This window comes from Gymnogyps californianus, chromosome 1, assembly GCF_018139145.2.
Source record: "Gymnogyps californianus isolate 813 chromosome 1, ASM1813914v2, whole genome shotgun sequence".
Lineage (NCBI taxonomy): Eukaryota > Metazoa > Chordata > Aves > Accipitriformes > Cathartidae > Gymnogyps > Gymnogyps californianus.
The window spans coordinates 11,422,605-11,448,425 of NC_059471.1; the positions used below are offsets into that span (position 1 = coordinate 11,422,605).

The 25,821-nt window shown below is 35.3% G+C and overlaps 1 protein-coding gene across 1 annotated transcript in view; it reads left to right on the forward strand.

Moving 5' to 3' along the window:
- DEUP1 (deuterosome assembly protein 1) overlaps positions 1–25,821 on the forward strand; it is a 45,509-nt gene that overhangs the window by 1,365 nt on the left and 18,323 nt on the right. Inside the window, exons 2-8 of the mRNA XM_050892561.1 lie at positions 7,039–7,210; positions 8,553–8,648; positions 14,069–14,203; positions 17,238–17,351; positions 19,802–20,014; positions 24,887–25,032; positions 25,659–25,764. Of these exons, the coding sequence (XP_050748518.1) occupies positions 7,039–7,210; positions 8,553–8,648; positions 14,069–14,203; positions 17,238–17,351; positions 19,802–20,014; positions 24,887–25,032; positions 25,659–25,764 (982 nt within the window). The remainder of the gene's footprint in view (positions 1–7,038; positions 7,211–8,552; positions 8,649–14,068; positions 14,204–17,237; positions 17,352–19,801; positions 20,015–24,886; positions 25,033–25,658; positions 25,765–25,821) is intronic.

Consider the following 25,821-nt stretch of genomic DNA (forward strand, 5'->3'; position numbering starts at 1 on the left):
TCACACTAAATCCAAAACACAGCACTGTACCAGCTACTAAGAAGAAAATTGACTCTATCCCAGCCGAAACCAGGACAGATGCATATTAAGTGTAAAAGTATTTCTTAAAATAACAGAAACATGCATATTCTATCACACCTTATTCTAGCCCAAGAAAGTTTTAACAGGATTTGAAAGTGTGCTCTGTTTTACTGAAGAATAATGTGTGCACTTTTCATGATAGAAAAAAATTGCTGCAGTAAAATATCATATTCTGAACAATGTGGCCCTTTTTTTTGGCTTTGAGGGGCATTCTTTTTGTTAGTGATATGATTGGTAAATATAGTCATATGAAAACTTGAATTTAAAAAAAAATCAAAATATTGCTAATTTTTGGATACTATTTTAACAAATCAGAAGCATATTTCAAGAGTTCAGATCCTGCTTGGCCTTTGTTGTAATCGACATGTGAAATTTCAGGCCATTGCAGAGGAATCTAGAGAGTGATTTGTCCCATCATAAACCAGGTAGTCTTGGTAGATATTTATTTCCATTAATGATACAAAGAATCTGGAAGAGTACTTTAGAATACACATCCAACGATAGGAGACATTCGTTTCATTCGATGCTGACAGTATTCCAGAGACAATGCAGATAGCTTTAAAATGTGGGAAGATGGCTGAATAATGGTGGTGGAAATCATGACAGTTACACCCCAGCTGCAAGAACTCATAAATCACAAATTATCCATTCACAGATGTGTATGATTCTGTATGGCTGAAAATTGTTAAATAAATTAGTTGTAGTTCATATAATGGAACTTTGGGGTAGAAGATTCTAATGGACTACTGTATCACAGCCGGTTTATATATTTCCTATTTTTAAAGCAAGTTTTAAGAACATAAAATGAATTAATATTGGCTCTAGAAGCTGCGTTAAGGATCAAAAACTAATGAATGTGCTACGTAAGATAGAAATCTTTGTTAACATTGTTCTGCATAGGTTTTGCTTGTGTTTGCATAAATATGGTCATACATATTTTCCTATTTGTCAGCAAACCTGGGTAATAAGGGAAGAAGGCATGATGTAGAGACTGGCAGTATGAACCAAACATTTCTTAAAATGTCAGTTTCTAAATTACAACTTTATTTTAAAGTGTATGGACAATAATATTCTTTCTGTCTATTAGGAAACAATCAGAAAAATACAGATCTGTTCAGAACTCCAAAGCAAAAGACAAATAAATAGAGCTATAAAGGCCTAACTAGTGCAAAAAACACTTGTGATAAAGGCCTGGAGTTGGTAAAACTTATTATCTGGATTTTGATTTGTCTAGATTTGGAAACATCTAGATTTTACATGAAGGTAAATAGTTATTAATGACAGTAGAATATGAATCATCTCTATTTTCACCAATATGGAGATAGAATAAAAGAAGACTAAGTGCTTGCCTACATCACTTTAAAAATGAGATATCTTTAAGTGTTTTGAGCTGTTTCAAAGTAAATGCAACCAAAAAAAAATAGCTGCCACTTGCTTAAGTACAAGTCATTACTTCCATGTATGAAGAATCCATTGGATGTGTGCATTCAGCAAAGTGGGAATGCTGAATGTATATGGGTAAAAAACCATATGCATACTTCTTCGCTTTATGGGAAAACTTGTTCTTTGTGTGTTTGTTTACCTGATGGCATATTAAACAAAAGATATTAAACAAAAGATACCAGAGTTTTCCACATTCCACATCCAGTGATCAAAATAAATCCTCATGATTGTGATACCATATGATTGGCCACATTCTGAGGGAGATAGTTAGCACTCTTCAAAACACAGTAAAATAATAGTTACAGCAGCTAGTAGTACCTCTATGCTAGGAATTGGGGATAACTGCCAAATACGTCTTTATGCAGATCTGTTTGTAATACCACAGCCATGATACCGAGTAGTTCTGGTAGTAGAACAGCAGCAGTAATCTACAGCTTCAGGTACAGCTTTCCTTTTTCAGCTGCAGGTGTACCTAGAGGATTTAGGTAAGGAATTAGACAGAGAAGGTGAAGATAGACTGAGAAACTGTTTCAGAAGGGATTTTTTTGTCAACAGCTCCCTTTTATATATTAGTGGTTCTAGGTTCAAGAAGCATGCAAGAACTGTTGAGAGAAAGTCTTCTAGCAACAGCTGCAGAACTTGCCTTGTGCAGGATGATCTGAAAGAGACAGCTGAAACTTAAGAGGGAAAGATGTCAGCCGTGGTGGATCTGAAAGGGTAACCTGATGATCCAGGCTAGACTTTGCATTTGCACTTGCATAACAATATTTAGATGATCCATGACACACAATAAATAAAGTACCTATTTCTGAAGGCTGAAATCAGATAGCTGAGTCATTGCTGGTGGTTCACCAAAGTGTTGCCACCTGACATTACATGAGGCTGGAAGGGCACAGGTCCTTATAGCAGTATCAAAGAAAAGGTAGTCCTGATGCAGTATCACTTCATCTTCTGTTTTTAAAATCCCATTTTATATTCCACCCAGAGGGAATCAAAGTTTATTGCATCATTAATGCTATTTTGAGATGAGTTTCAGGCACTTGGGAGGGGGGTATTTTTGTTTTGGGATATGTACATCACAGTGTACTACTTGCTTGCACTTTGGTTATTATCGTTCTATGACTCATATTAAATTTTAAAATGGCATTGCTAACAGTTTTAACATTAAAAAGGCATTAAGATTTATGACTGTATTTAAAAAGCCTTTCCACGCTTAACATTGATAATGTTAAAGTTTCAAGCATTTGTTGATATAAAAATGTTTTAAAGAATTTTACTTTAAAAAATCATGTTAAGTTTTAATTATGATGTTGTAAACCTAACAAATTTGCTCCAATTTCCTGTAATCATTATCCAAACAAGGGATATGCACCATTTAAGCACCAAAAAAAGATATTCAATAAACACATATCCATCCATCCATCCATCCATCCACTAGATGACCTTTAAAGGTCCCTTCCATCCCAAACTATTCTATGATTCTATGTTAAGGAACTCTTTTTTTAGTGTTGTGCAATCAGAAGTTGAGCATAAAGGATACGAAACTCAGAGTGTGTGGGACCAGCGCTTGACCCAGAGCGCATCCTACAGACAGGGGCCTTCAGTATGTCTGCATGGGCACTGGGAGGGCAGACATTTGGAGAGTTGGCTGAACAGCTGGGATGTGAAAGATTACCAGAAAAGAAAGGAAGCATTTTCATGCTAGCATTCACACAAGATGGTGGTGTCAACTACCAGGAGTAAAAGCATCTGCTTATATTAAGGCTTAGTTTGCACAGTCATTTGCAGTAGAGGAGCACGTTAGTTAGCTTGCTGTTCTTCAGCGATGTGCTGGCAGCACACTCAGCAGTTGAAGGCTCACTGGCAATAGGGATATTACCTCTGACTTCATGGCTCAGTTTGTGTTTGGTTAAGTGTGGCTCTGCTAAAGTAGAGTTCCTAATTGCTTGGCACATTCTCGGTTGCAATGTCCCCCGAAAACATATGCCAGATTGTAATGCTCGTGACACAAAATGGCATTCTGTGCTAATTTTGGGTATTGAAATTCTCTCCAACACTTCCTAGGATGGTGCAGTTACAGGCATACTGCTGTGCTTTCTATCATTAACCCTTTTGCAGGTTGGTGCTACATTATTCAGACACTGCACCATCTTTGTCTCTGTGTGACTGTCTCTATGGCAATTATTTCATAAAATAATAGCTATGCTCATTTTAACAAACCATCGTGCCACAGAGATATGAGAATGGTTGCAAAATGATTAGCGATCATAAAGGCACTTTATGTGCATGCAGAGGAGCACACAGAGGTGTGTACCATCAGCAGTCAAGAGAATACAGCTTTTAAATCTTTAGAAATTAAAGAACCAATTAAATTAGAACCAGTGGCTATCACTTTTACTTTTGTGGAAAATGTCAGTGAGATAAATAATAGTATTAAAAGGAAAATGGAACATGTCATAACTCAAAACAATGTCACAGCATTCTTAGGTTATTTAAGTGAAGAAACTTATTTATCAGAAGGCTAAATTTATTATCATGAAAAGTAATAGGTTACAATACATTTTTTGCATCAGTTTAGATATCAGGAGGGATAGTTAACAAATTTATGAAAGAATACAATTGATGGTTTTATCAACAGGAAATTCAATATAGGCTTCTAATCAAAACCAAAAAAAGAAAGGAGAGACTTGAAAATTATGCAACAGTATGAGGAAATGGAAATTAAATGCAGATTAACCTTCAGTTGTACAGTGAATAGTCACTATGACAGATGAAAAAAAAGAAGAGAAAGCAGGTATACCGCTAACAGTTTACTAACAGTATAACTGGTTGAGATAAGGGAGAGAGAGTTGACTGTGGAGAAACAACATTGGTTTTATTTGTACCTTCATTTAGATATGGCAGTAATTGGATACACTAATCTCTAAATCGTTGCAGAGAGAAAAATGCAGAAATTTTCACAATTATTAGATCATACCATGGAAAAAAGTAATTTGAAGATTTTAAATGAGAATATTTTTTTTCATGGCCAAAATAAGGCTGCAACGACTCAAGATGACACATTTCAATACATTCCAATATGTTGTAAAGATAAGATAAAAGTATGTCTTCTAAAGAAAGTAATAAAGCTTTATATTAGGGTAATTTATAAATAGAATCTCTTATTTAGAAAAGAAATGTAAAGCGATTAAAACTAGAACAGGAAACAAGAAAGGTATAAAAAAAGCTCTAAAAAAGAAGTGGAAAAGAAGTAGAAAAGTTTATCAACAGTTAAGTCATATGAGAACAGGATATGCAGATAACAGACGCCACTAAAAAAGTTGTGTGGAAAGTAAATGTTTACAGAAAGTGAAATGAAAGAGATGCTACTCCTCAAAAGTTTAAAAATTCAACACATCATTCCACTGGCTAAAAACAGTCACTGAAAGGTTTTCCTTCTGTTCAGTGAGATATATGCCCCTTTTGGTACTTAGTATAAAAATATCTACATCCAACATTCTATGAGCTCTGAACATACTAAAAATGCTTAGAAGTTGTGGTATTATTAAAAAAAAATGAAGTTGATAAAAATAATTTTATTTCAATAAATGACACAAAGCAAGCATTACAGTGGTAAGTCTGCTAAAGGCTTTTATCAAAAACACTGTCTTAACTAATTCTGATCTTGTATCTCAATTTAAGTAAACTCAGATCAAATTGAAGTCTTTAATGATTGACAAATAACAGATTTTTTTTTGGTGATGTGTGATTAATCATAGTGATAGAAAACAGTCTGATTTTTTTTCCATATGACTTGATGAAAATTAAGTTTTATATAAAATTTATGGGCTCATATACATAGTTAAGCAATTTGTTCAGTAGCTAATTCTTCTTTGTAACAGTCCAAAAGCAGCTCTGAGTGTTAATGGAATAAAATTCCCCTTCTTTATTTTATGGGGAGGAATTAGGCAGGAGTGTACATTGTCTCCTTTATCTTTTTACCAAACCCTAAAATCCTAGGTTAAGTGGATAAGAAGCAGTAAGTCAGGAAAATAAAAATGTTCAGGAACATTTCAATGAATGGTTTTATTTAATTATGATATAAATTGTTTTTCTAACTGGAATGTTTCACTGAATGTTGAATAGATCCATAAGTTCTAGAAAGATTCTGACTTTTAAGTAAATCATTACAAATCTGAAATGCCAGCTGTAAATTTACAGATTGAAAGAAGGTATCAGTTCATAAACAATTGAGGTTATCTGGGCAATAAACTCTCCAAAATACTTCAGGAAAAAAAATCTCATATATCATAGAAGGACTGTATAGTTTTGATGTGAAATAGTCATTTATACAAATAAAAAGTTTTAGAGTGTAGAAAGAATTATGCATATTCTTACATAAAAAAGTATCCAGAGCCAAATTTTCTATAATCTATATCTTTCTTATTTCAAATTTTTCTTGTATTCATCATCAAATACAAAGTCGGAATGGATATGGAATAAAGAAATCTCGATACTAAAATTCAGATACTTTGTATACATCTGCTAAATGGTATACACCAGCTGATTTAAACATTGTTTGGCACTGTCCAGACAAAGTTTCGTTTTTTTTAAATTAATATACTGCTCCTATATAAGGGGCAGTATAAGAGGGCAACTAAGAGGGCAACTTTGACTGCTTTCAGTTTCTGATGGCCCTTCTAATATACCATAAATTAACCATATATCATTATTTTGTTACTTAGGACACATCATAGTCCTAAAGCAACAGTGTAAAACATTGTCTATTACTGACAATGAAATCATAGTATAAGGGATGTATTCTAAATTTAATCTCAGAAGTTTGGGAAAAAGTCCCATGTTTATGTTGCAGATATTGTACAAATCTCTATGAAATCCAGCACATGGTCCCTCAAAGACAAGTTCTTTTTCCAAATGCACTTACTTCTGTGCTTCCTAGTAGAATTAAAACTTGCTATTATCATATAAGTTGCCTTGTTATTTAAGTCCATTTTCCACAAAGAGAATGCGAAAACAGGGTGTAAAAGTTGAACTAGCAATTAAGAACTGTGACTCGCTTTCAAGCCAGCTGTTTAATAACTTCCTCCAACAAACTCTGCTTCCATCACTATGTACCCTTAGTGGGAAGTCCTGTGCCCATAAGCAACTTAATATTCAGCTTCTCCTGCTCTTGTCCATTGAGGTTTGGGCCTGGATACTTTCAACTCAACTTATGCTCATTTGACAGTTCATCCCTGAAAGAGTGAGAGGATATCAAACAGCATTTAAGCTAGGCAAATAGTCCAGAATATGCTAAAAACTCTGATTTTGACTTCAGGCAAACTTAAGATAGATGAAGTGAGATTCCACCTACATTTGAAGGCATCATTTAGCTTTCCCATTCATTTCTTTCTGATGTTGAAAAGTTGTTATTTCCATCAGAATTAAAATAAAAACTTAGCACTGTAAATAAAAATTTGTTTTCTCCCTTATTCTTTATTTGAAAAAATAGATTTCTTTTTTTTGTATTATTAGAGCTTCTCCATGTGAAGCTGAACTTCAGGAATTAGTGCATCAAATTGACATCATGATGAACAGCAAGAAAGTGGAATGGGAAAGGAAGATGAAAGCTTTAGAAGCAAAGATGGATATCCAGGATCAAGAACTAGCAAGTGCCCAAAGCAAACTGGATCAAAAAGGTCAAGAGGTATTTAAGAATATCACATTCTATAAAGAAAGTATTTATTCTGGTAGTTAGTTAATAGTATGCTCTAAATGCTCTATAAGGAGACCTGTTTGTTCTATCATGTAAAAATACCAAACACCCTTTAAAGGTCACTAATTACCTTAGTGTTTTGTTTTAAAGTATGCTTCTGTTCTGAAAAGTGGTTGTAAAAATGTCATTGAAAGTCTCATATTTCTTCTATTTCCCTAAAGTTTAAATCAAATATTCTCAGTTTAGCTGTAAAAAGATAATTTGATGTTTTTTCTAAATGCCAACGCTTCTAGTTTCATCAGAAATTTTAAATGGAAATGTACAGTTCAAAAAGTTTCACAAAATTATGTCTTTGTAATTCCTGTTTACACCTGATTTTTATCGTTTTACATGATAGGCTGTCTTCATATGATAATTTTATTATTAATAGAATGATTATTAATGAAGATTCGAATTGTATTACCACTTAGACTTGCTTATCAAACTGAAAGCCCCAGTATACTTGATGTTGTCCGTACTTCACAGTCTTGTCTGCTGAATATTCATTCAGAAGCATCAGTAAATCCTAGCACGGCATTCAGTTCTAGTGCAAGACATCTGAAGTTAGGTGTTTACACATGGGCATCCTTGTCTGAGCTAGGTGTCTAAACTCCCAGTGAAAATGAAATAACTCTCCTTAATGAGCAGTTAGGAACTTGCCCTTAGTCATTGCAGTCAGAGGAGCCAAGAGAATAATTCAGCTAGCCAATCCTTAAAGCATCAATTTATTTGCCTGTACAGAGATGTTATCTGAAATATTTTAGCATATTCTACCTAGCTTCCAGCTGCCCCTCCAGAAAAACATAGGTTTCATGTATGCTCTTTGTCATATTTTTCAGATCTCTGTGAAACTCAGTGGCACTGCACTTAGGGAGCTGAAATGAGTCTACAGTGTCTCCCGATAATTTGTACATAAGTAGTTGAAAGTCATTTATATGATTATATAAGCCATTCAAGCAAAGTTTTCACAATGGGGCACAGCAGTTCATTTGTATAGTTGGGTCAGAAAAGCTTTCATTAAATGGTCTTTCACGACAGACTCATACAGTATTATCATTAAATCATAACATAAGCATACAATGAGATTTTTTACTATAAAATCCCTAACTTGATGTTGACACAATCTGGGTTTGTGGTATCCAGTTTTATTATTAAGTTACTGAATGAATATATATTTTTAATATCTATCTTTTAAGCAATGGTCTTCTTTCAAAGTTTCAAATGACTATTCCAAAAATGAGATATTTTGGAACGCTTCAGAAAAGGTAAATTTGAATGCTTATTCTAACTGTAGGTGGGACTACTTCGACAGAAACTGGAAGACTTACAGAAAACTAAATATGAAATGGCTCAGAATTATGAAACTCAGCTTCAAGCACTGCAATGTCAAGTAAGAAAAAAGTCAGTTTCATTATTTTATGATTGCAGTATAAAGAGCTTATACATGCCTAATGGTATAGATGTACCTTTATGGATTTGGGAAAGATGAATCGTGTCATACAAATGATGATGACTACACCTTCCTTCTAGGCTCCATTATCATTTGTGTACTGACATGTCCAAACTCTTTGGATGGATTTTGATGTGATTGTGACATCTGTTACGAAGACAGATACTTGATTTCCTGACTTTGGACTAATAAACTAAAACATTGGTGAATGAATAAAACAGATAATTAGAGTCATGCTAATAAGACTCATGCACATTAGGAATTTTAAGACTTAAACTGTTCTCATCATGTCTTTGCTATAATTTTTTTTTGGTTTTAGTTTGCCTGATTTACAGGGATTATTAAAGTGGTCTGATAGCTTTCCATAAGGGAACATAGTATCAAACCTAGAGTAACCTGGGTTGTTGACATTGGGAATTTGTTTTGGCTTTATTTATTTCAAAGTGCACTTGCAGCCCAGAAAGCCAGTCGTATCCTGGGCTGCATAAAAAGAAACATGGCCAGCAGGTTGAAGGAGGTGATTCTCCCCTTCTACTCTGCTCTGGTGAGACCCCACCTGGAGTACTGCATTCAGCTCTGGGGTCCCCAGTGCAAGAAAGACATGGACCTGTTAGAGCAGGTCCAGAGGAGGGCCACAAAGATGATCAGAGGGCTGGAGCACCTCTCCTATGAAGAAAGGCTGAGAGCGTTGGGGTTGTTCAGCCTGAAGAAGAGAAGGCTCCGGGGGGACCTTATTGCAGCCTTTCAGTACTTAAAGGGGGCTGATAAGAAAGATGGAGAGGGACTTTTTACCAGGGCCTGTAGTGACAGGAGAAGGGGCAACGGTTTTAAACTGAAAGAGAGTAGATTTAGATTGTACATAAGGAAGAATTTTTTTTTCGATGAGGGTGGTGAGACACTGGCACAGGTTGCCCAGAGAAGCTGTGGATGCCCCATCATTGGAAGCAGTCAAGGCCAGGTTGGATGGGGCTTTGAGCAACCTGATCTAGTGAAAGATGTCCCTGCCCATGGCAGGAGAGTTGGACTAGATGATCTTTAAAGGTCCCTTCCAACCCAAACCATTCTATGGTTCTATGATTCTATTGGGCTGTGTTTGCTCTGTGCCCGTGTTTTTGTTTCTTCATTATTTTCCACTTCAATCATGAATCTAAATTCTTAGCAAACTTCAGTCTATTCTGTTTCTCAGATTTTAACAAGTTAACATACACAATTCTGCATTGTTTTTCCTGCTATTCTACTGTTTCCTTCACTGGATTCTCCTACCAGAGATTTAGTGTTATAATTAAAAATCTCCAATCGTCATACTTATCATAGAATCATCTTGGATTGCATGAATTGGATATCATTATTCTCATTTAGAGGGGATAACACTTACCACCCAAATCCATGAAACGAATAAATGTGTAACTTGTTTTTTAGGTTATGTTGTCTTTAATTTATTTTTTCTTTTATATATGGAAATTGATTTGGCAAACAGTTCTGTGAGTAAGCAGAGAATGTTTTGGTTGTTATGTAATTAACACTTAATCTTTTGGGAAAGTAGCTAGAAACAAAAGCTATTTTATAATTTACATAAATTACAGAAAAGGAAACAACATCTTAGCATGATTATTGAGAAGATAAACATCATACAATGAAAAACGGTGTGACTTTTTATGTATAAGTTGTAAGGTACCTTTAGCAATGCAGAACTATCCCCCCAGATACAGCAGATCTCTTTTCTTGTCCTTTTTCAAACTTGCTGCAATATTTTTCACTTAATTTTTTTTTATCACGTGCTAAAAATGACTGGTTTTATGTTACATGTTGTTGCTAAGAACTTCACTAAAACTGAACTTTCTGAAATTGAAACTCCAGGTCATTTTTCATAAAGATTTTGGTTTTGAAGTTGTTAATTACCCTACAAGTCCTTTCCATGGGCAAATACAATCTGTTTTCTCTTTGTGTTTTTTTAAAGAACCTGACACTTCCTAACCTACAAGCTTCTCTCTGTAAACCTGGTTATACTTCTTGCCAAGATTCTCCTTTTTAGTTACCACTCAGACCACCTAACCGTTCTTTGAGTTTCCTGATTGCTGCTTCTTTTATCTTTATGCAAGAAGTTTGGATTTCTAGCTGTTAAGAATATACATCACTTACCCAATCTATGCCTCCAAACATTTCCTTCCCTCTCAGTCATCCTATTTATTTTATCAAAGGTTCCAGCACTGATGCTGTTTGCATTTTATTTTCTGATTCCCATTCCTCTCCTTTTGCCAAACCGTATTTCTTCATGAAATATCCATCCAGTACACATTGACTGAAGAAGTACACTGTTAAGTGCCTAAGTTAGGAAGCCTGCCTAGATTCTCTGTGATAAACAGAAAGTTTGCCTGTCAGAACAATTCCAAGCACCTATGCTAGACAGTAGGACTATCCCACTCTGCTCCTCTAGCTTTTACCACATGTCCTTACTGAGTTTCTTTCTAAAATTACAGTGCTGCAGTGTCTACAACAGAATGACTTTAATGTCCCCGATTCTTAGCTGCACAAACTCATATCTAAAATGTAGAGCTTCCCTGACAATATTAATCTTTGCCTTATCTCCTTTGTCTCCCTTCTTTTGGTTCTTAACCTCACTTGAAAGTTATACCTCCCTCTACACTGTATAATCTTAAGAGCTACAATTTAGTTTTGCACACATGGTGTGAGTGTTACTATTTACTAGTAGCATTGTATCTTTCTCTGCAGATGTATTCTTAAAATCCCTCCCAATTTTTATTCCTTCCTAATCTTGGTAGAAATAGAAAGGATAACTTTTTCTAGCTCTCAGAATGCTAGGCTATTCAGAACAAATTTATCTCTGATATACTGCTTCTGTGGTCCTCCCTGCTTTTTACCCTTGCTACTGACAAAAGCAGCTGTTTAATGAGCAACATTCCCACTGAATTGACTGTGCGCCTGTTGAATGCAGTAAAACCTGTTTTTTCTTGTATTAGGGAAATAATTCCTGATACGTAACCTGAAACTCTTAGGCCACACTGCTGCACTCATTCAAATGTACAACATTTTGTCATAATTAAATAGCAAAAACGTTAGAGATTCATCTTCATTACTTTTTTCCTTCATTTTTTTCTATATTAATGTTTAGTAGTTATTCTCATTTTGAAAATGACAGAAATCCCTCAGCAAAAGAACAAGAATACGTTCTTGCTCTAAGCACTTTAGCAACTAATTGCCTCACTTAGACATTTAAAAGCTAGATGACTACGTCTGAGCTACCTGAAGCTCCCTTTAGAATCAATGGAGGGAAATAGACACCCCTAGAATATAATTCATGTCAGTGTATGATGAGAATTTCAGGTAGCTGAAATGACTAAGCATTTGGAGGCAGCTTTTTATAATGCAGAGTAGCTCAGGATTGGATGTCTAACTTTCAGAAATCTAAACTTAGGTGAATTCTACCCCAGAACTCACTAAAATGCCTCATCTTTTTTTTTTTTTTTTTTTTTTTTTTTTTTTTTTTTTTTTACTTCTACAACATGCAAATAGAAGAACTTGGACCTTATTTTTAAAGCAAATATCTAGCATTAAATTGAAGGATTCTTGGCTTTTAGTCTAGTTTCCAGTCATGATAACACCCAGACTATAATCTGTCTGAGATATCCTACTTTCATTAAATAAATCTAACATTCAAACTAAATTTTCTCATTTTGGCCATTCTGTTCCATTTTAGACTGATTTGGTGAAGTGTTGGATCCTGTATTTCCTAGCCTTGTTAGCATGAACGGTCTAATACCTGTCTTCATCTGAGTTTGCTCTTCCCAGGCAGTTCACATATGCCATAATATATTCAAGAGCAAAAATCCTGTTATTTGGAAAACACTATCTTTCTTCCAAAGGCAATGAGTTCCATGTTGTTTGAGCCTGGATACTCTGACCCATTTTAAATATTTTATCTTAACTGTGTTCTCTGGCAAGGTCAATTTCAAATATAGGCAGCTTCTCTGCAAGTCTTTTGATTTTGTTTTGAAGGTGATCTCTCAGCTCTGTAAGTCCATGTTACAGGACTTCTACTCAGAAATTCCAAGTTGGTCAAATCTATCCCTGGACCTCCCCATTTCACGAAACTTTCTAGTCTAGGACAATCTATTTTCTGGTCATCTTTTCAATTCTTTTTTGCTGTTCCATATTATGAGTTCCCAAAATCATCTCAAATGTCTCTAGGAAGTTTCCAGATGATTTTTTAACTCCAGTTTCTGTTCTGTATCTTTTCTGGACTTCTTTGGCCATCTTTGTTATCTGCACAAACCTCAGTTGCTCATTCCAGGTTGGTTCAATAGGGTTCCATTCCATTTCCAACTACTTCCTTGGAAGTAATTTCTTTTCCAGACAGTAGTTTGCTCGAGCACTTAAAAAAATATGAAATTTTATGGATTTTATTTGGTTAGACAAAGAACTTTATGTTAGAGTCAGAATTTTTTAAGTCATATATACCTGAATTTAAAGGAACAAAACAACAAGAGACATGATCAGTATTCATGGTTGTAAGCTTCTTTTCTAGTCAACATTCTTCGCAAAGTTCTTTCACTCAGTTTCCCTCAAGGCCATATTTTTAGAGTCTCCTTTGCCAATATCCTTGGTTTTCCTTTTTTTTCCAAAACCAGATGTACATATCTCTACCAGACAATGTCAGTTTGCTGTATCAAACCTGTTAATAGCCACTAGCCCCTTTGCTTGTGTAGTATAGCTAACTGTTGATCAGACTGGCCATTTTTCTGAAGAGGCTGGTACCTTCTGAAAGGCTAATGCTTCTACTGGTACCTTCCCTTCTCTGCCTCTGACTCCTAAGCCATGCTTTCATCGTAAGATCAATAGGCAGAACAGTATTTAGTGTCTAATTCTCATAGACACTCTTTGGTACTTAATGATTCCAGAAGAATGCAATCATCACACAAACATTTCAACCATTTTCATGCTAAAAAAGAAACATAGAAGTTTAAAATACGTTGATGATAATCCTTCATTCTGGCTACTGAAGCACCCTTTAAAAATGTCAACACAAGATGGCAGTAAACAAGTATAGAACATTTCATATAAACATTGTAGAGGAAATGACACTATGGGTAACAGTGCCATAAAGAACTTCAGCAGAACAAAGTAGCTGTCAAATGAACCCATTTGAACAGTTATTTAACATTTATATGAGAGCTTAGTCTTGTTCATCTCTAATAAATTAACTTTATTAATTGATTCTTTATTACATTGATTAAATATTTAGCATGCTGAAGCCGCAGTTGGTAATTCTAGTTGAAAGAAAACTTTGGCCACGTGGTCATCTTTGATAGATTCTGCATGTTCGACTCTGCTTTCATTTTTAGTTTTCAAAGTTGACACATAGTTATGAAAAGCTACAGTCACATCAGTTAAAACAAAAAAAGGTTGAAAGTAGAGAAAAATGCGAGGAAAGCCTAGAGATACCATCTGAACTGAGCGATTTATACAAGAAACTGGAGGTAAGAATACTTTGTTATTATATTCTAGTTTTAATATGCCTTTAGAACTAATTTGTGGTTTACAGTTGTAAACTTTGATTTCCTCATAATTCTACAAAAATTATATAATTTTCTTGCTCTGGCAAGAAAAGGTGCATAGTTTTTAATATTCAGGTTTTGTTCTTTTATCCAAGTTTTATTAGTGTTTTTAGTAGTTTTGTGAGTTAATACAGATAATTTTCTTCATAAGTGTAACTATAAATAAATTTTACTTTTTTCCTGATTATTATATGTGTACTGGATAATATAATCTCTTGAGGCATGAGACCTTTTACATATGCAGGATACTGTCGCATAATACCTACCATTAATTCAAGTTTTATAGACCTCAGAACAACTTTGACCATGTAGGGCTAGACAGAAAAGGGATTTAGGATTGGAAAACTGCTTGTTACATACATATCTTGTCAGCGCCCATGTGCCTGAGGCAACCCACAACCTTGACCTCAGTGTCTAGTTTCCCTAGGTAACACATAGGGAAGGATTAGGCACTTAAAAATATATTCCACAGAATCCAGCATACTGAGTGGGGGACTAGATAATATGAGATGCTGAGGCCAGGATTTGGTCATATTCCCTATCCCTCTGGACACAGAATGGATTTTAGGTGGCTTATTCTTGGATACAGGAAGATACTGATTTTTGATCATAATTCCCAGCCTTGACTTCTCAGAGTTAGAAATTACTTTATGATCTGTGGAATAATCAAATATTTATTGGGCCAAGAGGAGAGTTAGCCAGCACAGAGAACTGGCACATAGAGAGTGTGCCTCCAAGTGGTGCCTTCTCCCCAAATACCCTTCTGGCTACATTCACTGGTGCAGAAACTGATATCCATTCTCATTTCTTATAACGGAGCGATATAATTTCTAGCTGTGCTAATTTTTGCTGCTTCTTTTTTACTTATCCAATAAATTTGCTGGTATCCTGTGCAAAGTGAAACAACTTCAAAAGGAAGAATTCCCAGAGCCTGTTGAGAAATAACATTTGTTTGTTAGGTAGAAAATTAACATGGGAAGATTCTGGTTTGGATTCTGTCTGGAAAGAAGATTATTAAACTGAGTCTTCCACATATGGGAAGAACAGTCTAACCACTAGCCTTATGAAGCATAGGAGGTTCACAAAAAAATTTACATTTTCTCTGGCCATCCTTTGTAAAGAGCATAATGAAGTAGTGTGTGCTTCGAGCATTTACTGAACTGGGTCCTGTAGGGAAAGTAAGCAGACGAATACCAGTTGAAATTGTGAGTTAGTTGCCTAGCTGCTAAGCATTGTGAAGACTTACAGGCTTATGATGTACATTTATGTAGATTTATGATGTAGATTTATGTAGATTTATGATGTAGTTGATTTAGACACTTTGAGAACTTTACAATCAAAAAATTAAGATCTAGTAGATTTTAAGTACTTTCATACTTAAGCTGCAATCAAGCAGGGGTTTAGGATCTTTATTTTGGACTTGCCTATCTTCTATGTTATTCTATAAGATATAGGACTAACTTCTGCCACCTTCAGGTGACTGTCCCTACATAACAGGACATATCCTAGACACATCGTAGCTCTACATAATGTTGCTGTCTCTTCCACATGGAAGAGTCCTTACCATCAGAAAAGCCACTACGCTTTGGACTGCAGCATAGCTGCCAACATCTGCTACTACAAGAATAATAACTGGGTTATACATCTATCATTGATTAAATATAACACTACTGTGAAACTGTCTGATCCAGCTAATTTGAGAATGACCTTATTCAAGATTAAAATGTGAAAATAATGTAACACAATGCTATAATTTGATTAATTATGCAGTATGAAAAATGAGTGCTTGGAATATATTCAGCAAATTCTAGTATTCAGGAAATAATTACTGTGTTGAAAATCTACTAAGCTCAGCAGTGCTTTAGTAAGGCCTTGAACCTGCAGTCCTCATTAAGTAGTCTGAAACTCCATTTGTATCACATTTTGTAAAATGGGAAGATGTTTATTGGCTTAAAATGCCAAAGCAGATATTAGGAAAGCTATAAAAGAAGATTTGTATTAATCTATGTCGGAAAGCATTCGATTTGTTTCAGTAGCAAATAAAATCTTATTTTTTAAAATTTGGGGAATACGCCAGTTTAGGATAATTACAAAAAAATCATCTATCTTTTTGGAACCAACATTTCCATTGTGAAAAAGCAAGGTCTCATAGCAGCTTATAAGTATTATATTTTTCACTGTATAAAACAGTATACTGTTATTTTGCTAATTCTTCAAACTAAAAGAGCAACAGCTCTAGTAACTGGAGTTCTACTTATTTTGTAGGATACTGCCTTTAAAGTCTAGTTGTGAACATATAAGATCTGGTATGACTTAAGAGCAAATTCAAATACACTATAAATAGGAATATAAGTGCAAATACAAAAACCATATTAGATAAATCTGATATAATAGAATTTGTGAAACAAGTTTTGTTTAAAACTAGGTGAACTCAGAACCAGAAGCAGCAATTGTAAAGAGAGCAAGAAGTAAAATTTATTCACAGTAGCTGCTGTCCCATTTGTTTAAAAAAAAAAAAGAAAAAAGCAAGCACTCAAAACATTTGTCTGAATATTAAGCATTTGATTCCCTGCTGATTACTCTACTTGACACTGATATAGTTTTACAGTCACAGGAACTATCCTCCAATAAAATGGATGTATTATAGTCATAACTCTAAGATCTACAGCAATGGAAGTGATTTAAAATATTTTATCATTTTTATTCAATGATTATGTTTACCACCCATTTTTTTCAGATTAACAGCCCCTAAGATTGGATTATTTTCTGGTGGGGATGACTGGATGGCTGGTTTATATCATTGTTCTTTTTTTCTTCTTTCCAGAGTTACGGAAAGATTATGTATTAATTAAAAAACCTAGATTTTTCTTAGAACCATACAAATTACAAAGTTATTTAGATTAAGAAGAAAAGTTATTTTCCCTGTGTTTACTAGCCTTGTTTTGCTGTCTTTCAGGAATTTAAGGCAAAATCAAGAGAATGGGATAATAAGGGGACGATCTGCCAAAATTATCTTGTTTATTTAGATGCTCAACAAAAATTATTGTTCAAGAAATGTAATTTATTTGAGGTAAAATTCCTACCTTCCTGCTTTAGGAAGAAAATGAGCTGTTAGCTCGGCTAGAGTTATTTTAACTTAATTTAAAAAATCTGAACAGCACTAAGCTTATAGTGAATCTGACAATACATAGATGTATTGGTAGTGAATACATTGCTTTAGGTAAGGCAGACCCATACTGAAAGATCTAATGATACATACAGTTATTTTAATTTTATTTTTCTCATTAAAATGAGAAAATGAATAAGTATCATGATGAAAATTACAATATTTCTGACTAAAAAAATGCAAAAAGCAGTGCATGTTGCTTTTTACTTTTTAAGTACACTGTGGATATACTTTTATCTTCTATGCTATTTACTAATATGCAATTAACTGTGATGACAAGTTATTGAAAAGTATCTTACTAAGTAGTACATGCCATTACTATGTTGACTCAAATATAAAGTTCCCTCAAATCTAAGATAACCCTCATTTTTTTGAAGATCATAAATATACATTAATATAATTTATGCAGAAAAATTAATTGCTATATGCTACTCCAAAATCACACTTGGAGTTGTTTGTTGGATCACTTATCCCTTTTTTATCATATTTTTCAGCTTTCAAATTACCATTCAGTCCTTGGTTGACTTTGTGATTCTTTTTTACTTGCTAATTTGCTTATTACTTTTTTTATATAGCCTATTGCTCTAGCCTATTTTTATTTTTTAATTCCATCCAATCCTGAACAAAATATTGATTTAATGATGTCTTGATGACCTCTCCTGCTCTAAAAAAAATTAGAAAATAACTTACAAATTAACTGGGCCACAAGACAGCTTGAAAATTAAGGAAGGGGAAGCCAGTTACGTTGCTGACTGGTAATCCCCTTTTCCACTGTTACTAAACTCATTGGATCTTAATCTAGTGAAACACTTTCTTAACAATTCCTATGAGACTCTTTACCCATATCCAGAGTTTCCAAGGATGACAGTTAAGTTTTGTTTTTAGATGCTGAAAGCATTATATTGCAACTATTGAACTTCCATAGAAATGTGTTAAAAAAGCAAGGCTTTGACTAGACAAAACTACTGACTGATGCATGTTGATTATATAGTTAGACAAGTCAAAATAGAGTACTCAAGGTGATCATCCACATTTTTCTGTTGAGGCTTTCACTGCCATCAGTGAACTTCCTTTGAAGACATTTTTCTTCGCAACTGTAACATAACACCGACTAACTTATTAAATAGAAGTCTGATGGACTGTTACCCCTTAACTGTTTCAAAAGCATTAATTGGTCCTGTGTCTGTCTCAAATTCCTCTTTTGTGAGGTCTTTGATTTCCAGCTGAGTGTTGCACTGTATTCTTCACAGGATGCTTTGACATTTTGGTATGTCAGGCTCCGTGACTTAGATGTCAAGGGGACCTTAATTTGTTATCTATAGAAATGAAAATTACCTGCAAATTTCTTATGGCTTTTTATTTGATATGCAGCCAGTGGTCAGTTCTACTTAGGTATTGAGCCAACACAAATTATGGGAACATAATCAATGACATCAAAAGCTGTCTAAAGCATGCCTTTTTGCAGTCCTTGTCAATGAAATATGGTATTTGTAACCCTATTTATTTTTAATATACATTTTCTTGCTCAACTTGATCTCTGCACATGATATATGGTTTCCAAGTTATATTTTGTTGTCATATTTCAGCTAATTCTCAGTCTTCTGAAAGATTACTCCTGCTTGTTAATCTCCCAGTAGAGGGATCCATGTGGATAGTTTTTTAAACAGTAAAAACAGTTACCATAGTAATTATGCTTCTTCACGATGCCTGTGAATTCACAAATACTGGCAATACCAATTTTGTGAAGTTTTGGGTTTAGGATTTTAATTAGTACAAGAAACTGAATGCAGAGTGGGACTCTGCAGAATGTGCAAATGATTCTTCCCCAAGTTTAAGGATAATGATATCAAAGAAGTACAGTTCCTGTAGTAACTGATCTGTTTATACATGAACTATGTAATGCTAGCCCTCTAGTCAAAGGTTAATATCTATCCTGAGGCGCACACACACACACAACTCCTACTGAGTTCAATGAATCAAAGAAGAACATTTCTCTCAAATTATTTTTTATAGGTAACTGCTTTGAGTAGGTCATCGTAATCACCTTATTCACATTTGAGGCTAACTAACATTAAGTGCTAGGGAAATACACAGCAGAGGAGAAAAATCCTTGAAAAAATTCTGTACCCTTGAAAGTTTCTGAAACATTTTTTTTACGGAGGACAAGGAAAATGAGACTGAAAAAAGGAAGTATCCTTTAGAGAAGTAATACAAACTGTTCCAATTGTGCCATCTTTTCTGAGCAAATCCTGGTGAAGATGGAAATAGCTTTATAATTTTAGTAGTAACGGTTTGGTCCTAGCAATTTACATATAATTATTGAATTTCGTTTAAAAGTTTTTCTTGTTTTATAGAAGCAGACCCAGAATTATCAATTCCAAATAAGCAATAAGAAACAAAACCAAGAAGAGGTAATTACCTATGGCCAGCCCAAAAGTGAAAAGGATGAGTTGGTTATTGAAAAGCTAAAGGCAACTGTGAATGAAATAGCAATAAACAAGAATAAACTAGAAGAGGAAAATCTGAAACTCCGCGAAGATCTAAAAATGTACCACAACCAGTGCCAGGTAGTAACAGTTTTTCTTTTTCATAATGACTGTGGAATTAATGTTGGAGAATTAATTACTTAGGAGTATACTTTAAAAAGTTGTACTGAGATGCCTATATAAAAGATCTGTACATTACGTATATTCTTTGCAGGAACACAGAATGAGCTGTGAACAGTACAATTTTTTGAGTAACACTTAAAGAGAAAACAGAAATATGTTTGATATGTAGTAGTATATTTTATTCTTGTCTGTTTATCTAGGGTTTTATAACTTTCCTATATCCGTGGCACCTACAGGAACTTAGCCTAGTTTACTTGGTTCCTTGTACATAAATGACTTCTGTGAAATCTCTTTATCTGATTTACACCTTGTTGTACACGGTGCCATATAGCTAGTAAATAAGTATATAGAAAAGTGTATGGTATACTTTATTATTATTGAGAGAAGATTTTGCAGTCAGTGAATTTTTAAGTTGCCAGCCTTGTGAAGAAACATCAGTTTTTATCTTATCCCTAGTTTACAGTTTTTCAACGTAGCACTGATCTATGAAGACAGCCATTTGAGCCTCTTCTTTTGGTTGTGATATATGAGTTCTGACAAGATTGAGATAATACAAGATCTTTACAGACTTTTTTATTAGCTATGTTTGAAACAGATCAGGAATGAGATTCTCATTGCTATTTTTTTCTGGTAACATATATAAATAATGCTTTTGCTTATTTATTTAAGCACTTCAAGGTTCAGTAATACATTGAGTGGCCTATAGTAACTTCGGCTCTTTCTGGAGAAAGATAATCTTTTTCTGTTTATAGACAAGCTTGCAGAGTTATAACTTCATATGCAATATACTTTATAGGAATTAACATGTATGTGGTGGAGGTTAATTTCAGGTGTTGTCAGAACAGCCAAGTTTAGCGCATGTGATGTTTATACATTTCATTTGCACATTAGTTCACTGAGTCATTTGCCTGTATACAAGTTATTGGTATGCAAGTAAAAACCTCTGTTTTGGGGCCTGTTAAAAAGGCTGCCATCAAAAGTAGTGGGACTACAATACAGAGTGGAACAAATCATGGCGATTGGAGCAGGTGGATAGATGCTGTGTGATGGAGAGAGTAGATGTCATTGTGCTGTAGCCTTTAAGAAAATCTTCAAGCAAGAGGATTTTTGGAATCGTGTGAATAGAATACAGGAGCCGTAGGAAGCACTGAAGACATTTTAAGTAGAAGTGGAGCTAGATGTACATAACATTATCAGCTAAAGGGCAGAAAGGTGCAGAATAACTGTGCGGGTGGTGTGGAATAGTGCTGTGTTAGTTAGAAAAGCCGCATTTGCAAATAGCTGCAGAAGGGAAACACTGATGTAAAGTCAATGTATGGTGAAAACGTGTCGCTCGGAGAAAATATTTTTTTAGGAATGTCTGTATGAGAAAGAAGAAAGTGCAAGGCCTGTTGTCAGCCAGAAGAAGTAAGCAGGTTTGCATGAAGGAGTGCTAGGTGGAGGATGGGAATAGTTGGACCTAATGTGGGTAAAGGAGGAGTAGATAGGAATCTTGGTGGGGAGAAGGCTGATGGCAATGGCAGCAAGCCTAGTATTGTGCCTCATATATCTTCTATGCCTAGGACCTTTTCATGTCTGCTTCTAAATATTTCTGTCATACTATTAATTAGCAAGGAAACAGTGATAAAGTGAAATATATGGAAGACCAGTTTGCTGGCTGTACAGAAAATATGAACTTTAGAAGATCCAAATGGACACTGCAGTCTATTTCTCTACCTTAAGAATTGTCTGACGTATTTAATTGCAGCCATACATGAAAGGCAGCCTGAAAACATCACACAGGAGGCTTGGTTCTTGGAAAGTCTGCATTAAGTCAGCTGCTGGACACTAATTTACATAGAAATACAGCATATAATTGTATTTAAAAGGTTGAACAGTGTATTAGATTTGCGTGGCAAGGTTTTGGTAGCGGGGGGGCTACAGGGGTGGCTTCTGTGAGAAGCTGCTAGAAGCTTCCCCCATATCCAATACAGCCAATGCCAGCCGGCTCCAAGATGGACCTGCCGCTGGCCAAGGCCGAGCCCATCAGCAACGGTGGTAGCGCCTCTGGGATAACATATTTAAGAAGGAAAAAAAACCTGCTGTGCAACAGCATCCAGAAGAGAGGAGTGAGAATATGTGACAGAAACATCTGTGCAGACACCAAGGTCAGTGAAGAAGGAGGGGATGAGGTGCTCCGGGCACCAGAGCAGAGATTCCCCTGCAGCCCCTGGAGGACCCCACATTGGAGCTGGTGGATGCACCCAAAGGAGGCTGTGACCCCATGGAGAGCCCACACTGGAGCAGGCACCTGGCAGGACCTGGGACCCTGTGGAGAGAGGAGCCCACGCTGGAGCAGGTTTGCTTGCAGGACTTGTGACCCCATGGGGGACCCACGCTGGAGCAGTCTGTTCCTGAAGGACTGCACCCCGTGGAAGGGACCCACGCTGGAGCAGTTCGTGAAGAACTGCAGCCTGTGGGAAGGACTCACATTGGAGAAGTTCGTGAAGGACTGTCTCCCGTGGGTGGGACCCCACGCTGGAGCAGGGGAAGAGAGTGAGGAGGAAGGAGCGGCAGAGACGACGCGCGATGAACTGACCACAACCCGCATTCCCCATCCTCCTGTGCCACCTGTGAGGGAGGAGGTAGAGAAGTTGGGAGTGAAGTTGAGCCCAGGAAGAAGGGAGGGGTGGGGGGAAGGTGTTTTAAGATTTAGTTTTTATTTCTCATTATCCTACTCTGATTTGATTTACAATAAATAAAATTAATTTCACCGGGTCAAGTCTGTTTTGCCCATGATGGTGATTGGTGAGTGATCTCTCCCTGTCCTTATCTCGACCCATGAGCCTTTTGCTATATTTTCTCTCCCCTGTCCAGCTGAGGAGAAGGAGCGATAGAGCGGCTTGGTGGGCACCTGGTGTCCAGCCAAGGTCAACCCACCACAAACAGCTTTGAGTAGAATTAGAACAGCAGCTGATCAGGAAATTTTTGAGACTTCCTTTTGATATCAAACACGGCAAGCTAGTTGAAGCAAAACTTTTCACAGAAGAAAATAGAGGATTTGGTAAATTTTTCAACTTGAAACAGACTCTTTAAAAAGTTATATTTCATTAGATATTTTCTAAACGAAACTTAAAGTTTTCTGGTTCAAAATTAATTTTCATTTTGGTGTTTTAACTAGATGCAATAGATATTTCCTAAAATAATAAGTTGTACATATCTAAATGATTTTTTTGAAGTGATGTATGAAACTCTTGACCTGAAGTTCTGTTTCAATTATTATTGCGGCTGCTGCTGTGGCTGCTGTTGTTCCTGCTACTATTGTAATTTACAGAAGAAAATACAATTTATGTAAATATGTATGAAGACTGCAGTCTGCCACAGATGATGTGACTTCTACCACAAAATTGTGCAGCATTCATTCCCCTTATCCACCCCAGAATGAAATCAGAGGGGTAACCCTCCCCAAAATTCATATATTATAAAATAATTGTGGCTATTTCTTGAATGTTGAAGTCATGAAGATGATCATAAGCAAGTCTTGCAGACAATTTTAACAGTTCATTAAGCTTTATTTCACTTGAATATGCCCAGACTTGCATTTCAGAGTTTAAAAAAGCTCTCTCAGCCTTAATTTAACAAAGGGTAAGATGAATGAATCTATATATGCAGCCCCTATAAAAAACACAAAAGCACTTCATATCTGTCTTCAGCAGCCCTTTCAGCCAGAGGAAAACCACAGGCTTCTTGGAAGGAAGGTCATTCTCATATGAGGCTCTAAGCGAAATAAACCTTTGAAGTTCCTTGCTTGCGGTGTCATTTCTGGATTCCAGTTGTCTTTTGAAAGTTTAAAGGCTTTATTTTTGCTTTTAAACATGGAAACTATATTAAAATAAAATGAAGAAATTAGGAAAACTACTAGTGTTTTTAGTGTAATAGTTTTAAAGGCAAAGGATCAACATCCTTGGAAAATTTTTTTTTTTATCTGGAACATCGTTTTGGATCTTGGGTGAGAGGAAATAAATATTCTCTGGATATTATTATTGCAAGAATCTGACTATTATTGCTACTTTTGTTATTTGTGGGTTAGGGGGAATTCTGATTTTTTGGGGAATTCAGATTTTATGATGCCAAATATAACATGTATCTTCAGGTTGTCTATCACATTATCAGTCAGAAATTAAAGGTAAAATAGAGACAAGATTTGTGGAGTCCCTAAGAAAAATCGTTTTGTGATTGTTTAAAATTTTGTGATGTTCATTTAAATAAGCAATTAGCTCCATGCAGATAGAACTAGTTTTGGAGATGACTGAGCACACACCTTATCGAAGTACTTAAGTCCAGATGTATCTGCTCCAAGCTTCCAAGCAATGTTTAATGAAGACATGCACTTAATCCTGCCTTTCTATAGCCTTGTACTTTTCAAGCTTATAAATTTGGAAATACTGTTAGGAAAATAGAAAATGTAAGTTACTTATGGCACTAATTCCTGCATGTGAAGCATGTTCTAGGGTGCAGAACGTGCTGAAACAAGCAGACTATGTATTTTAGATGCATTTAGTACAATAAAGAACTTCTGAATGATGTTTCTATGATAGTTTCAGAGACAGATGCATTGGAATGTTGCAAGAGCTAAAGAATATTCAGCATCTGATTTTTTAGATGACATTTCTGGAGAAAGGAACTGACATGAAAGCAATACCTTTTTCAGAAATGAAACTCACAATAAAAGCATGTATGTCCTTTCATACAAATTATACAGGTATCAAAAATTATGTGTTAAAATACAGCATTTTAAGCTACTACTGTCTCATTTTATTTAACTATTTATGTATTTGCTTGTTTCTTTAGAACATGGAGGCAGGCTTTTCAGAAATGAGAAATGAGCTGCAGTCACGGGATGCTCTCTGTAGAAGGATACAACTGCAATGCCAACAGTTGCATACAGAATTATTGAAGATCAGAGAGTATAAAGATATGCAGGAAATTCAAATAAAGTATGTATATTGAAGACAATATTTACATTAGCAAGTACTTCTGAGCTAATAACTTTTCTTACATTTGATTTAAATTAAGTCTGTTTAAAAAGATACTCTGGATTCAAATGTCAAATTCTAGACAATTTTTGAATAAACTTTTTCATTAGCAATTATATATGACAAGATTGCAGGCAATAGATGCAGGCTCTGTTAAAAGGCTTTAATGCTGCCTAGATCTTTACAAATCAATGCATTTAATTGATTTTTATTTATATGTTTACAGTGCCTTTCCTTTTGTCAGCATTAAAACACTTTGGAAGTAGTGTGATTAAGATTCTCCCTAACCTCCTTTGAGTAAAATGTTCATCTTTTTATGGTTTATCTAATCTACCATAGCTATTTGAGATTATATGAAATACTAATCTACAAGACATTTCAGGATTCTTTCTGCACACACTTGCATTGTCCTTAATCTCTAGAGATCTTCCAAGATCGATACTGGTTTAGGCCAAATCTTTTGGTTGTTTGGGTTTTTTCATCGGTGAGCAGGCCTTCCACGGTTTTACACTGAGGAGAGGATACTGCAAGGTAAAGGTTATTGAACGTTCTGCTTGTTTCATGTTTTGTTTATTTCTTATTTAAAGGCATCAATCATCTTGTGTACAACTTACTGAGCAACTACAAAATAAAAACACTGAGTTATTGCTATTGGCACAAAGTCAAGAACACCAACAACAAGAGCTAAACAAGGTATTTCGTATCGTTAAGTATTTCCAGATCTTAACTGCAGTATGGGACTTTAAAAAG